The sequence below is a fragment of the Mastacembelus armatus genome, chromosome 3 (assembly GCF_900324485.2).
Source record: "Mastacembelus armatus chromosome 3, fMasArm1.2, whole genome shotgun sequence".
NCBI lineage: Eukaryota > Metazoa > Chordata > Actinopteri > Synbranchiformes > Mastacembelidae > Mastacembelus > Mastacembelus armatus.
This window is the reverse complement of record NC_046635.1, coordinates 9,921,796-9,936,664: the sequence shown is the minus strand read 5'-3', so window position 1 is coordinate 9,936,664 and position 14,869 is coordinate 9,921,796. Positions and strand designations below refer to the sequence as shown.

Here is a 14,869-nt window from a genome sequence, read left to right as displayed (position 1 = left end):
CTGCCCAATGACACACACACACACACCTCCAGGTGAGCAAGAGAGAGGGGCCATACATATGGACAGAAGCTGAAACAACTTAATTTAATTTGATCAAACGTCTGTCACCCTTGAATTCTGCATCGACGAAAAAGTAAAAATGCCCATGTTCATAATAAACTACAAATGAAGGCAGGAAAAAAGTGAAAATGCCGCCCAAAAGAAAGAGCTATACTGCAAATGTCAGACTATAGGAAAAGTATGCAGCTGAAACAAAGTTTGGAGTGAGTGTCGGCATTCGGGCAACCTGAGAGAGGACATGGACATGCTGCTTCATCCTTCCCCACCCCAATGTTGACGCAGTTGCAACTTATATTCCAGAAAATACGGTAAAAATATAAATGAAATACATATACTGTTACTAGCAGGAACCAAAGGAGAGATGAATAATAGATCTCCAGGTTAAATTTGAAGGTAAAATCTGTGTTTATGCTGTTAAAATTATTCAAATGATAAATATGCAATGCTTGCAGCTCATCTAGCTACATTCCAGCAACTGCTCTGAGTCGGGAACATATTGTATAAACTATGACCTAAACAAAGATATATAACTAACTCTGCAGTATGAATTCAGTACTTTGGGCAATCGCACGCTGGTTTATGTGTGGATTCATTTTTGCAAACAAAACACCACCTAATGGTGACTCTATGCAAATGAATGGATGTTGCTTGAATGGGCATTTGAATGGGCATGCCTTATTAGGCAACAAGAGAAGGGTTGATGGAAGTCGGCCGAGAAATGGTTGCCAGCCAGATGGCCTTCAGCAGAGAGCAGCAGTTCTGAGCATGGGATTTTTCACAATTTTGTGGCATCTTATGGAACAAATTAATTGATTAATTGAGAAAAGCATGTTAATCATAAATCATTACATTATACTAATAATGACAAAAGGTTTTTCTTAATCAATATGAATAGATTATTCAATATGTGTTTATGGGCTAAAATTATCTCCAAATAAAGATATAAGGTTAATTTTGATTTAAATATTTATTTTGTATGGTTAGTGGATAGTGCTATTAGCTGTTTTTAGTGGAATATATTGTATATTCTTGTCGTATACATCTATGTTTTGCAGTGCATGCTACTCTGCTTCTTGTCGGACTTTAAATACCTGAAATATCTCCAGGTCCTCAGACCCTTCCTCTCAACAATGCTCTCATCTTTTGAGCCTTGGGCTGTGTCTGTTTGGGTGTTCTCATCATTAACACTGACAGTGGACTTGTCATCAACATTTTCTGTTCTGTTCATCTCTTTAATCAGGTCCCACTCCTGCCTGATGTACTGGCTTACACAGCGACAGCAGCCCAAACATTAGCATGTGAGCTGCTGCTGGCTGCTCCTCCACGCTCTGTGCTCTGTGCGTCAACCTAACTGACGTGCTCTAACTCTCTTCAGCTACATGATTGGTTCAGCGCAGCACTATTTTCATTATCATTGGCTGTTCCTGCTTTCTGTCAAAACAATGATGGACTGAGATGTTAGAACAAAGTGGGTGATAACCGTAAACACATGCAAAACTTGTGCCTAGCTACTCAGTCTTATATTTCTGTTGTGTGATTGGCTGCGAAGACCTGTCCATATCAAATAAAATGTGGCCAACTGTTATTGAGATTAACCAACATAAAATTCGATATGCCCTACCTACACACATACAAAATCATATTTTTGAATACATACTGTAAGTATGTGTGTTCATGAAGAAGAGCTCCCCACAGCAAGAACTGTGCACATTTCTTAATGATATTCTGTACAGGCAACGTAAATGTAAATTGCATCCATTGGGCTCTCCTTCTGACACTAATAAAGTATGCAGACTAAAAGATGGACAAAGGTCTGGCCTATATAGTAAAGCCTGTTTTGACTCCATTAATCCACCTCATTCACTTTCACAACTTTCTTTATTCTATGCATACACAAGATTCAAATTTGTGACAGCGTGTCCTTCATGACAGCCAAAGCCAGGGGCATCCCCATACATATCAGAAAAAAAGAGGAAAAAATTTAAACCTTTTCAAAATATGTACTGTAGGAGTGCATTGATTTAATATACTGCCATAAGCCCTTACACTCGACATGCAATTTGGAAATAAATTGACTGATTTAGATAGAGGCACAAGGAGGAGTGGAAAAAACCTGATGTAAACCTGCTCCGCTACCACTGAGTAAGGTGACATTGCGCAACAAATCACTTGCATGAATAGAAAAAGAAAACGATTTCTATTTCTAAAAAGTAATTTTGTTTGGGGAAGGTGTGTTGATTGCCATGTATGTGAATCTATTCCTCACTCGACTCGAGGAGCATGAACATTTTATAAAAGCCAATGTTATATTTTGCTGTTAGCATAATAATCAGAAAGGCCAGACTTTCATCCAAAGAATAACAGAATCTCATTTATTCCAAGTACATAATAGAAGGCCAACAGCCTATCTCTCCAATGCTTTTCACACTGCTGTGCAGGAGCAGAAATAGTTGACTTTTGCATCAGCAGAGTCCATTGTGTTTTAATTGAACCCAATGAAGAATAATTAAGTAATTAAAGGCTTGATAAGAGAGAGACACAGTAAACAGATAAAAAGCAAGTGCTGGTATTAACAATATGGTACAGTGCTATGTGAATTGGACATACCTCCATTACAGCTAAAAGAATACAAAGCTTCAAAAGCACCATCAGAAATGGGTCAACAATCTGTATGTCATTTCTTAAAAGTGCTTGTGGCTGTGAATATGCATGTGGTCAGATTCAAAATTTAATACTTCCCAGCTGGATTTTGGGAATGGGAGTGCACTGTGATATTTTCACCACTCTGACATTAGCTGGTTTTATTTTTTGAGTAATTGCACAGCTTGATGTGTACTCAGGGGTTTCCATGAGAACGATGGAAGTCTTATTTCAACAAAGCTGCAATTATGGGAAATATGGAAATACATTTTGAGCCAGTTCACAGTTGAGTTGACTGGAATAATAGGAGTAGAAAACAGAAACAGGGAGTAGGGGTGAAAATGGCAATTCAAAACTCAACTGTTGTTAAAATACCAGCCCATTATGAATAAGAATCCTTACAACTAAAATCTCTAATATCCTCTACATGTGTCAAATACTACAACACATCCAAATTACTTTGAAGGAGTTTGTGTTGCCAAAATTTTCCAAAACTTGGTATCTGCTTTATTCAACATACAGCAGCCATAATCTCTGTTGGCATCATATGCTGGTTGGCCGTGATAATCTATAATCCATTCATCCAGAGAGGGTACACAAATGCATATTTGTTTCCTAGGATTAAAAGCTTATAGAGGGTGTATGGCATGGCCAATGATGTTCATCCATGCCAGCTATGACAGATTTTTCAGCAGTATTGTGAATCCAGTATTTATTATTTTTTTTAGTCTCAAGGCCCAAAATACAGACTTACATTAAGTCTGTACTTTTAGGATTTGAACATTAAAAATAACTATTCTAATATATCTTTTAATGATGCTTGTACAAATTGATGATAATAATAATAATAGTGATGATGATGACTTTATACCTTTATTTGCCAGCCTGTCTTGCTGTCAGCAAACCAAACTGTCACACAAAGGTCACTTGTTTATAGTTCAAGACTGAAAAGGTCTGAAATGAAACCTTACACTGCTAAAGAAATAAGATGTCAGTCAAAAAGAAAAATCTTCCTGAAAAACACAAATTACAGTTTCAACACTAACAAATGAAAAAAAATCTCACCACTGTGCTGCATATATAGTGCCACAGATTGCTGTGGTTGCTGTCATACACATCGAGTTACACACACTGGGGTTTAAAGGAGGAATTAAAAACATCACATCTAAAACACACTACAAGCTTGTTCTTTCGATTGGTTGACAACTTACTAATCAACCTGGGACAATAATTTGGTGTGCCATCACATACAGTACATTCACTTTACTTAAAACCCTATGATGCCTGAAGTACTACCCAGACTAAAGATGCCTTTGAGTGGCATAAAATGGTTTGTACATATTTCGCACTACGGGTTACTATCAAGAAAGCCTTGATAATCTAGTACTGCTTACCTTAATGTCCTATACTTATAAAAGAGTGGTCTGTAAAGACACCAAGTAACTTCACTGAAATGTTGAAGTACTCAGCACTCAAACTGCCAGTATATCATTTAGTGAATTTTAAGGACAACTATAGCCTATAATGACAGACCTTTTTTGTTTGTTTGTTTAAAGCCACTGTGTCTTTGTCCTGCTGAAAGTGAAAAGAGCATGCACACACACACGCACGCATGCACACACACACACACACACACACACACACACACACACACACACACACCGCTGTTGTGATGACTCTAAACGCAGGTTCTCAGGCCACTCTGTAGATCTAAGCAATATTTGCAGATGTCTTTCTGGGCACCACAGTGAGAGTGGAGGTCGCACTTGCGCATCAACTTATCCTGCTGCTATATTATCGCTGATCAAGTTGACGTGGGGGGAAATGTCCCAGTGTTCCCAACAGTCTGCCCCCCACTGGCTCACACCACAACAGTATCCAGATTTTTTTACAAGGAAATTCACAGGAAAAAAAAAACATCCAGCTAACACCTGTTCTCTGTTCCTCACAGAATTGTGTTTTTACAGGCAACTCACCTGGATAACGTCTAGCAAAGTTCAGGTGCATGTCTGAAAGCATGTTGTTTTATTAGGATAAATGTGCCACATACTTTTTCTTTCAGTGTTAAATTCTAGTTAACAAGCGCCTTTTTTAATGTAACAAAATTAGTTTAAATGTCATCACACATATAAAAAACAGTTTGTTTGTAGCATTTGTAGCAAACTACTTGTTTAAGGTTGATATTTTAATGTTAATAAAAATGTTGAAAGCAGACTGGTTAATCTATTATATAGATAGTTCTTTGTTGCAGCCCTGTAATAATGATAATGATAAATAGCATTACTTTATGAGAAAAAATTTGTACAGACCATTTGACCAATGCTTGGTGGTTGCTTTACATGTCCTTCGAGATCACACCTGTGAGTAAAATTCTATTTAACAAGTTTCACACTTAAAATTGTCTTGGTGGCCTGTCCTGTCAAGCTATGCTGAACTTGTTAAACATGAAGAGCTGTTAAAGAATTGTATCTGTACTCAGAATTGAAGACAGTACACAGAAGGGACTACCATTTATATGGATAGTAACCACCACCACCATCTCAATGGTGGAAAACTATGTCCAAAGACATAGAAGTGTGTTAGGAAAGAAGTGTACTGAAAACAGGGACTGCCAATTGCAACCAGAATTTCAAGCCCAACTAAGAATTAAATGAATATTATGTTTTAGTAGCAGAGCATGAATAAACAGAGACTCTCAATACCTCCATCATCTGAAAATAAAATAAACAAAGGTGCCCAAGGTACTCCTCCTCTCACCCTGCAGCACAAGCCGGTTAAAGGCCAGGCAATGCTCCTTTGTCCACAGCACTAATGAGTGGAAAAACAATATATCTGGAGATCCTAATCACTGGATATGACTGCACAAAATTGGAGTCACTGATAGATTATTAGGCCAGCCTACTGTAGAGTTTCAAAGGTGCAGATTCCACTGGGGTTCCAAGAAATAGACAACAAGCCTAAGCTACTAAAGCACCTCTTAATAACCGTGTAATTACCGGACAGCTCCACACTGCAAATCATTCACCTTTCTGAACAGTTTCAACTGCTGCCACAAATACTCCCTACATAGAGAAACACAACCTTTCTGAAGCACTTCCTTAAGAGGTGTGCTGGAATTATGGAGTCCATGCACAAAGAGCTTAAAATCAGTTCAGGGATGCAAGAATTTGAGTGATTGCTTTGGACCAGATAAATGTTTAGCTGATGCATCTGGAAAAGCAAAAAGGCAATCATGGATTTTTGCCAATATCAGAATACAGAGCATTACAGTACACTAGGCGGAATATGATAAATAGACAGATAACAGCTTCTCCATTTTAGCAAAGATATGATTGCTTCAATCTTGAATGCAACTGCATCACTTCTTTAACATGCTTGTCTAAGCAAGGGTGATTGTAAAAACAAGGTTTTCTGTAGTGTTGGCTTGCATTATGTGTGAGTTACTCATGATGTGATTAATGAAATGGCAAATGTTTCAACTGTATTTCAATTTACCTGCATAAAACACTGAAGCACTAACTTCTGTCTTAGTGATAATACGATAACAATGAAATCCCTGTGAATTCTTCAGACTGAATAGGTGAAACTGCATATCACCTGCATAATAAAGAACACTGGTGATATGTACTATAGACAGAGATTAATACAGAGAAGTGTTTTTGTTATTTACCCTATTGTCACTGATATACATGTAATTGACAAAATAACACTATCGTGCAAAAATTCAACAGCACCACAAACTACATCTTCATGATCATACAGTTGAATTAACACCCCTCTAAAACTGTATAGACACAAACGGAATATTATCCCCCTCACAAAGGTAGGATTTATGACTGTTACACCCATTTTTGCTACTGTAGGTGTACCAAACAAACAAACTGGGTGTTTACACTGAACTTAAGTAAAAAACTGTTGAAAACAATCATTCATACAAGTTATACCATGAAGGAAAAAAAAAAAGAAAACAGTAAATTTGGCCAGTGACAAGTCATATATATATATATATATATATATACATATATATATATATAATAATTAGCAGTGATCTGTACTGGAAGGTCTGTGATCGGCGGATGGTAAAATTGCAGTACATGAATATATTTAGGTTAACCCCAGGGACGTATTCTCAGTCTTACACATTCAGATGCCTAGCTGAATTTTAAAGTAGGTTTTCTGATCTAATCTCAACAACTTCAAAGGACATTCTGACAGGTTCATAAAAATATCCTGATGTTTCATTCAGAAAACTTTTTGTTTAGTTAGTCGACTTTAAATTTCTCTTCAAGTTCTTTAATTTCACATTGGCCTTCAACAGTCTACAAAAATATAACTAAATTCTTTCAGAGTCAGTCTGTTCGTGAATGCAGAATGGCAAATACCTGCCAATGCCACTTACTAGGAATGACTATGTTGACATTTGTGTATGGTGATGAACACAGATGGGTATGTATGAATTAAGCCTCCTTCATTAAAGACAAGAACCACTACACCTAAATTATCTCTGATTACATGTACAGTATACCATCAACTATTTCACTGCCCCCTACAGGGTTTTACCACATTAATTACTCATTTAAAAACCTCATACGTATTATGTGAATGACACATGTGGGAGTTGTTATCTCTTTGCTAATAAGTCACCTATGTCCCACCTACTTGAACCCTGCGCATGTTGTTTTGAGTTAAAGTACTAAACTAGAGTGCTGCAACTTTTAAATTATTTTAAAATATAATGTCACTATTAAAAAAATATATATCTAATACTCACTACAGCCTTTAAGTTAGCCTTTCTTTCATGACAGAGTGATGGAAGCAGGATCTCACATGACTATCACAGTAAAACATTCACTTATTTTGTTGAAATATGTAATTACAATACTGAAAGTATAATTTCCCTATGCATCTACCCTCTCCATATTTTGCAGTACTTTCTGACAACTGCTTCTACTACAAGTCACATGATTAATTTGAACTTCTTAATGTTTTGTTTGTCTACATTTTACATTGTGGAGAATGTAATTAAAACTAACAAATGTATTAATTAAGCAAAAAAACAACATTGTTTAAAAATTATTGTAATTATAATTATTGCGTGGTTCCTAACAAGCTGGTGGTGAAGTGATAAACTTCCTTAGTGACTGCTTTTTATTACAATGGTACACAAATCTACACTTGGGACTGTGACTAACTAATCTCCTGTCTCCTACATGCCACACCTCTGTACCTGAGCCTGCACTGCCATCTGCTGCTCTTTGGTATGAAACATACAACACAGGGCCTCCAGAGTGGATGAGTTAATAGGTCACGTGTTGCATTCAAGTCCTTATCGTAAATATGTAACTTCTAAGTGTAAAGTATGTCGTGATTTCAAAGCTCGGAACCTAAAAAATACGTTTAAAGCCTTTTGTCTGTGTGAGAAATCAAACAGCACAAAGCAAGTTTGTCCTGTAGCAAAGTGATGTAAAAAACAACTTGCACATGGAACCTCCTAATCTCTTACTTTTTTCACTAGAAACAAAACTTTACCCAAAGTGTGTCACCTACTTTAATGTTTGATGGTCCAAACAAAAATACACACAGCCAGTGGCAAAAACACATTTGTTCAGTATGGTGTCACAGTGACTTATCTGTGACATCTCCAGCAAGGCCAGATTCTACATTTAGAAATATGATAACATACAGTAGGATAAAACTATGAAACGGTTTCATTGCACATAAAAATATGGCACTAATACAGGTTTAATAACAAATCTGCCAGTGCTGCACTTTCCCTTGCCTCACATATCAGTCATCGACCTAACACACTTCTCATTAAATCATCTATAACATGCAGTCAAACAGGGAGCTGTCTTATCTTAAATCAGGCGTTTTTTAAACTCACCAGTCTCTGGCCACAGGCTTCCATGACTTTATTAAAAGCTCCGGTTTATTTCCAGCATTGGCTTGTTGGTGCTGCATTGATCCTACAAGATGACAATAAAATACAATTCAATTCATTTTGAAAAATACATTTTTTGATCATGTGTCACCTCCAAAGGATAAAAAGTCTCCTGATTTTGCCATGTCTTTGTGTGTGCACTACATGTGGGTACACTAACACAAAAGCCACACAGCTTGGTCCATTATGTTGTTAACAAAATCAAATTACTAAACTAATTTTTAAATTTTAACATTTAATCAAAAGGGAAGATTATGGATTTCACAAAAAGATACCCAGGGAAAAAGATATTTAAATTTTAGACTGTTTAGCTGACACATATCTCAGTTAACACTATTATCATCATAATAATGCACTGTGCCCAGTGGTCACCTCCCTGTGGGTACTATTTCAGACAGCACTTGAAGGCAGCTGGTCTAATCTGGTCTAATCTGGGCAGGAACGTCACCAGATGCGGGATGACATCTGTGGACAGTAGCATTACTGTTCAAACAAAATAAATGCATGGCTGTTGTTTTCTGAGACAAAATGTCTATAACAACTTGCCAGAAGGTTACTCTTATATCATGCTCTGTTCTCTGTGTTTCTCTCTTCCTGCCCAGAATGTTTTTGCCCGGAGGGAAAAAGGAGATTGGGCAGCCTCAGGGTAAGTCATTTTATCAAATCATCCATCCACCTCCATCTTACTCCATCTTCAATGTCTTTTTTTTTTTTGTTTTATGTTGCTGCTGCTGTTGTCGTTGTTGCCAGCTGTTACTCTGATTATACAGAGTGCAGTAGGCCTAGGGCCCCATCAGAGTACATTACACAATGAAGAAGAAAAAAGAAAAACATAAACCTATCATATAATATATGATAATAAATTTATGATAATTACTTAGCATTAAATGCACATGTGCCTATCCTTTGGCCTATTTATTTCTAATCTTGATATATGGTATGTCTACACTAATTTTAGATATACACAGCAAGAAATGGAAATTATTATTTGGTGTCATTTTGGTGTCAGGTTTGTGTGTCATTGATTAAACTGCTGTGTTATGGTTAGTGTGGATCACTTTCACCTAAATCTTTAGGTGAAACACTTTTCACAAATGGATAAAGCTATTGTAATCATTCGGCCCGAACATTAGATTTTAAAATGTCTAGTCAGACACAGTATCTGAAAAAATTAAGCATAAGGTGACTGTTTGCTTCTTATTGTTGCTCTATTTCCTGTGAAGTTTTATTTCTTCTTTGATGTTTGACCTGATATAGTTGACATCGTGACATGCATGGGTCTGCAGATGTGTCAGTCACATAGTGACACGTCCATCCATCCATTATCTGTACCCACTTATTTCTATTTGGGGTCACAGGGATCTGCTGGAGCCTATCCCAGCTCTCTTTGGGTGAAAGGCAGGGGTACACCCTGGACACGTCACCAGTCCATCACAGGGCCACATAGAGACAAACAACCTCACACACTCACACTCACTCCTATGGGCAACTTAGAGTCACCAATCAACCTGACATACATGTTTTTGGACTGTGGGAGGAAACCAGAGTACCTGGAGTAAACCCACACAAGCACAGGGAGAACATGCAGACTCCACACAGAAAGGTGCCTGATGGGTTTTGAAACAGGAAACTTCTTGTTGTGAGGCAACAGTGCTAAACACCAAGCAAACATAATCAACAATCATATTTTCTAAATAGAAACTTAGATTTGCTTTACTAAAAAAATACAGAACTGCAAAGTTTGGAAAAGGAGTGTCATTTAGCCTTCAGGTAGAATAGCTTCATATAAAGACTGTTTTTAATGGACAGCCAGCTTTTTCTTGGAAAATGTGAATTTATAAAATTATGATTCTCCATGTAAAGTCACAGTACTATGGGTACTATTTGGATTTGTGAGAGTACACAGAATTGGACATTGCCCAGCTATGAAACAAAGCATTTGCAGAGCAGTGCTAAGTATGTTTAGTTTTGAGGTTTAATAAAGACAAATTTGACGAGAGTTCACAGTGTGTGAAGCCTGACACAGTTAAAAGGAGCATAAGGGCTGATACATACAGAAAATTCAAGCACAGCTTTAGACTTTCAAAACACATCAAAACAGAAATTCTGCTCAATTATTAACAATCCCTGCAAGCATTACCTGATCCAGTACCAACACAAATTAATTTATCAACAATCAATGACCTAAACAACGACTGCAAACTGAAATCACACCTGTTCTGCTCAATTACCAAACAAACCAATCCTAAATGTTATTTTAAAAAAACAAAGAATTTTCACTTAAATGTCACCCCCTCACAGATAATGCCAGACCATGCAGCACTGAATGCTTAGTTAGTGACTAATAAACCTGACAACTTTTTTTCTGACAAATGGAAACCTTAAATTATTATTATTAAAAAAGATGCAGTTTTTTACCTCACGACTTTCAGCCTCACCTTGTTGCTCCAGTGAATTGTGATTTTCTGTTTGAAAACATTGTAATAGTTGTCTCTGGGGGTTTATTTACATCCACCGGTGCTGCTAGTGGCATTACCAACAGAGGTCGCGTTTCAGCTGATCATTTTGACGTTATAAGCAATTATTTTAGGTGTATATCCGTAGTATAACCTGGCAACTTTGTGGTTAGAAAATCTCAAACTTTAACTAAGTGAAACGCTTTGACCAAACGCGGTATGTAACATGTTACGTCAGTAAAGTACCACTTGGCTGTAATTGGTGGATCTGACTGTAAATCATTAACACCAGCATGTGATTGGTGGAAAGAGGTGCTGAGGGCGGGGCAAAAGACTTATCAGGAAATATTGTGAAAAACATAAATGATAATTTGCTTTACCCAGTTAACACAGTTGCTCTAGCTGTCCAGCTCAGTTTCTGGGACAGTCTTCCTTGACTGTTTTTATCTTAAAAATATTGAAACACACATTTTTGGGTATTTTAATTTGGGGAAACCTGCTGTGCTGGCCGAATAATGATGTAAATCCCTGTGTACTCTTACAGTTTCATTATTTATTTATTTATTTGTGAAAAGAAGACAGCCTGAATTTAGCACTGCCTGAGGAAAATATCACCAGGACACATTTAGACATTTGCAGGAAATGGTTGGTCTAATTATTAGTATTCATTGATAGAGTGAATGATTTTTGTCTTGTCCAGTTGGACCTGGGTTCTACCCTCCTGTGCATCAGCTGTCATTCTCAGAGGACCCAGTTCAGTGGGGCGTGGACCCTTCTTACTCCAGGACACACAGTGCTGAAGCCATAGCAAAAGTAAAAGGCATCGGACGAGGCAAAAAGTACAACCTGATGGCTCAAGTGATACCGATATATGGCTTTGGGATCCTTCTTTACATTCTTTATATAATTTATAAGGTAATTACTATGAGTGTGCCAAGTATGAATAGAAAGTTTTATCATGTAGCCTTAGAATATACAATGCAATGCTGCACTGCATTGTATACCATGTCAATATATCAGGCTCTTATAATCATTTTTATGTTGACAGCTGACATGTAAAGGGAAAACTACTAAATCAGGAAACCACACAGCAGTACCCAAGGCAAATATAGAGAATAAAATCAGTAAGTACCAGCAGCAATTTATTTGTGTAAATATATATGACATATAAACTTTTACTGTGACTTTTTAACAACTCTACCAAAATGATTTGATCTGTTTCCTGGACAGCATGTTAAGAATGTTTTTAACTTTTTAATCGCATTAACTTATTGATTTATTACTGTAAAAGGATTGTAATGTTAGTATAATTTGCTTTACCCAGTTAACACATGGCATTCCCCTGTAGTATGTATTAAACCACATACCCCTTAACATGTCAATATGTGTCAATGTACATATAAATCTATATGTCTGTATATAATTTGCACATACAGTATTGTTAACACGGAGATGCATTTTATTTTGATATACAAATGATATTGTCTCTTATAATTCTTGTAGCAACTGATTATGAGTTTGCCAGGCTTCAGGAGAGACTACTGCAAACAGAAGAGCTGATGGAGAGAATTGTCACTGAAAAGTGTTCAGGGAGGTAAAAAATAAAATTTTTCACTGCCCACAGTAGAGAAGAACGAAAGAAAGTACATTAATGTAGACCTGGCAAGGAAATGAACAAGTTAGAAATGAAAGAGAAAATTATTCAAAGGCCAGTGTCATATTTCACTTAACAGCTACTTGATTTTAAAAAAGCCCTTAGGTCATTCAAGATAATGTATTTTTTAGATACTGAATTAATGTACTGTATAAGGAAATATGAAATTATCCAGTTGCTAGTTTTTTAGAAAATAGTCATTTTGGGACTAACCTTTTTATTGAGCAAATAACTAATAGACTCAGCATTGCCATCTCAAAGCAATTTTTGTTACATCTTTTAATCTGGATTTCATTTCACTTAATGAGGGCTTTAAGAATCAAGAAGAAAGAAAGCAAAGAAAGTACGTATTATAGTTGTAGATGACAGCTGAATGTAACTGAAACAGCACAGTTGCATGAAGAGAGAAAAGAGGCAAATTTATCAATCCAAAGGAATTTCCTATTTCACCTCTTTTCATATCTATGCTGCCCTCTAGTGGTAGAAGGAGGAAGAGTAAAACTCCAACATCAAAGAAGGAGGAGAAATTACTCAGGCAACTTCGTCAGATCACACAGCTGATGCAAGAGGGCCGGTTGGAGGGAGCTTCCCCAGAGATTGAGGCTGAGGAGGTCCCATATGGTGCAGACTGGGAAGGTACATGGCTAAACTTGAATCCACAGCTCCTAACATAACTTTACAAAATGTACACCTATTGCATTTGTAGTGGCAGGTTTTGTATCCAGAGCAATCTAATACATCATTAATTATTAGGTGTTTTTAAGTATCCAAGCTGTCACACTGTATCAAATGAAGTCTCTTTTCTGTGCAACAATGCAGGCTACCCAGAGGAGACCTACCCTGTGTATGAAGATGATTCCCTTGACAGACATGGATTTGACACCATTAAACTGGAGGAACTCCCCAGTCAGCCCACAGCCGAGGCCCTGGCAGAGAGGATGGAACTTGAGGATGAAGATGTTATGGCAAGGAAACTATCCATAGTGCAAGAGGAGGATGAAGAGGAAGATGATGGAGAGGAAAAGGAGGATGAAGATGAGGATGAAGAGGAGCAGGATGAGGAGGAAGAGGAAGAGGAGGAGGAGGAAGAGGAGGACAATGAAGTTGAGGAAGATGAGGAGCAAGATGAGGAGGAAGAGGAAGCAGAGAAAAGGCAGTTGCTCAGCACTCCCTCTTCCCAGCCTGCTGCAGAAGGAAAACAGGAGAAAGTTGGTTTGGAAGTGAGCAAAGAGCTACAGTATTATGGAGGTAAAAAGCAAATAAGCTTCAGTGACCAAAAAGATGTGTTCCACTACCCTAAAGAGGAAGCTTATGAGCAGGAGGAAGAAGACAAGGAAGAGGAGGTAGAGGAAGAGGACGATGGGACAGAGGATGACGACGCTGATGAAGATGATCCCGTGGTGGAGGCAGAGAGCCTGCAGTTCAGCTGTGAGGGTTGTTCGAACCCAGAGGAAGAAGCAGAGGAGGATAAAGAAGAGTATTTGTTAATGCCAGCTCCTGTGGAGGGTGACGGTCATTTCCATACAGACATGCCTAAAGAAGTCGGGGTGAGCGGACTGAGGATGCGGAACAGGAGAGAAACATAAATGACTTTTCCTTTATCTAAAATGAGTTTTTTGACATATAGTGAACCCAGTGTTCCCCAAACTGTAATGTGTTTATTACTGATCCCTTATATGTGTAAAATACAGAACACATGCTTTGTAAGCACCAGTCTCCTTTCACATCATGAGTACAAACCTCTGGTACCTGTAATGTATATTTTAATTTACATTCTCTTCTATTTCTAGGATGGGTTGGTTGCTGTAGGATATCCACACATAAATAATGAAAAAACATTTCCAGATGTACAGGCTCAAGGAACATTTAAGCAATTAAAATAGTGTTTGTCATTACGAGACTTCACACTTTTTCAATTTTCTGGTAAAACAGATTTGGAACATAAACTGTCATAGATCAGAGTCTAAGACATAATTAATTTAAAGGCTTTTCACAGCCACAGTCTCCCCCTCTCTCTTGCTGCACATGTAAGATCAGGATAACTTATAATGTATATTATTGCTATTGGTATGTTGAGCCCTAATTCAACCTGAGCAAAAGTCCAAAAAGTCACTTTTA

At 37.4% G+C, this 14,869-nt stretch overlaps 1 protein-coding gene across 1 annotated transcript; it reads left to right on the top strand.

Annotated features, from left to right (window-relative positions):
- The first annotated feature begins 9,169 nt into the window (after window positions 1–9,169).
- ric3a (RIC3 acetylcholine receptor chaperone a) lies at window positions 9,170–14,337 on the top strand. The gene is made up of 6 exons (XM_026320451.1): window positions 9,170–9,287; window positions 11,798–12,012; window positions 12,146–12,221; window positions 12,601–12,691; window positions 13,230–13,387; window positions 13,571–14,337. Exons 1-6 carry the CDS (start codon window positions 9,170–9,172, stop codon window positions 14,335–14,337), a joined length of 1,425 nt encoding a protein of 474 aa, XP_026176236.1.
- The last annotated feature ends 532 nt before the right edge of the window (window positions 14,338–14,869 follow it).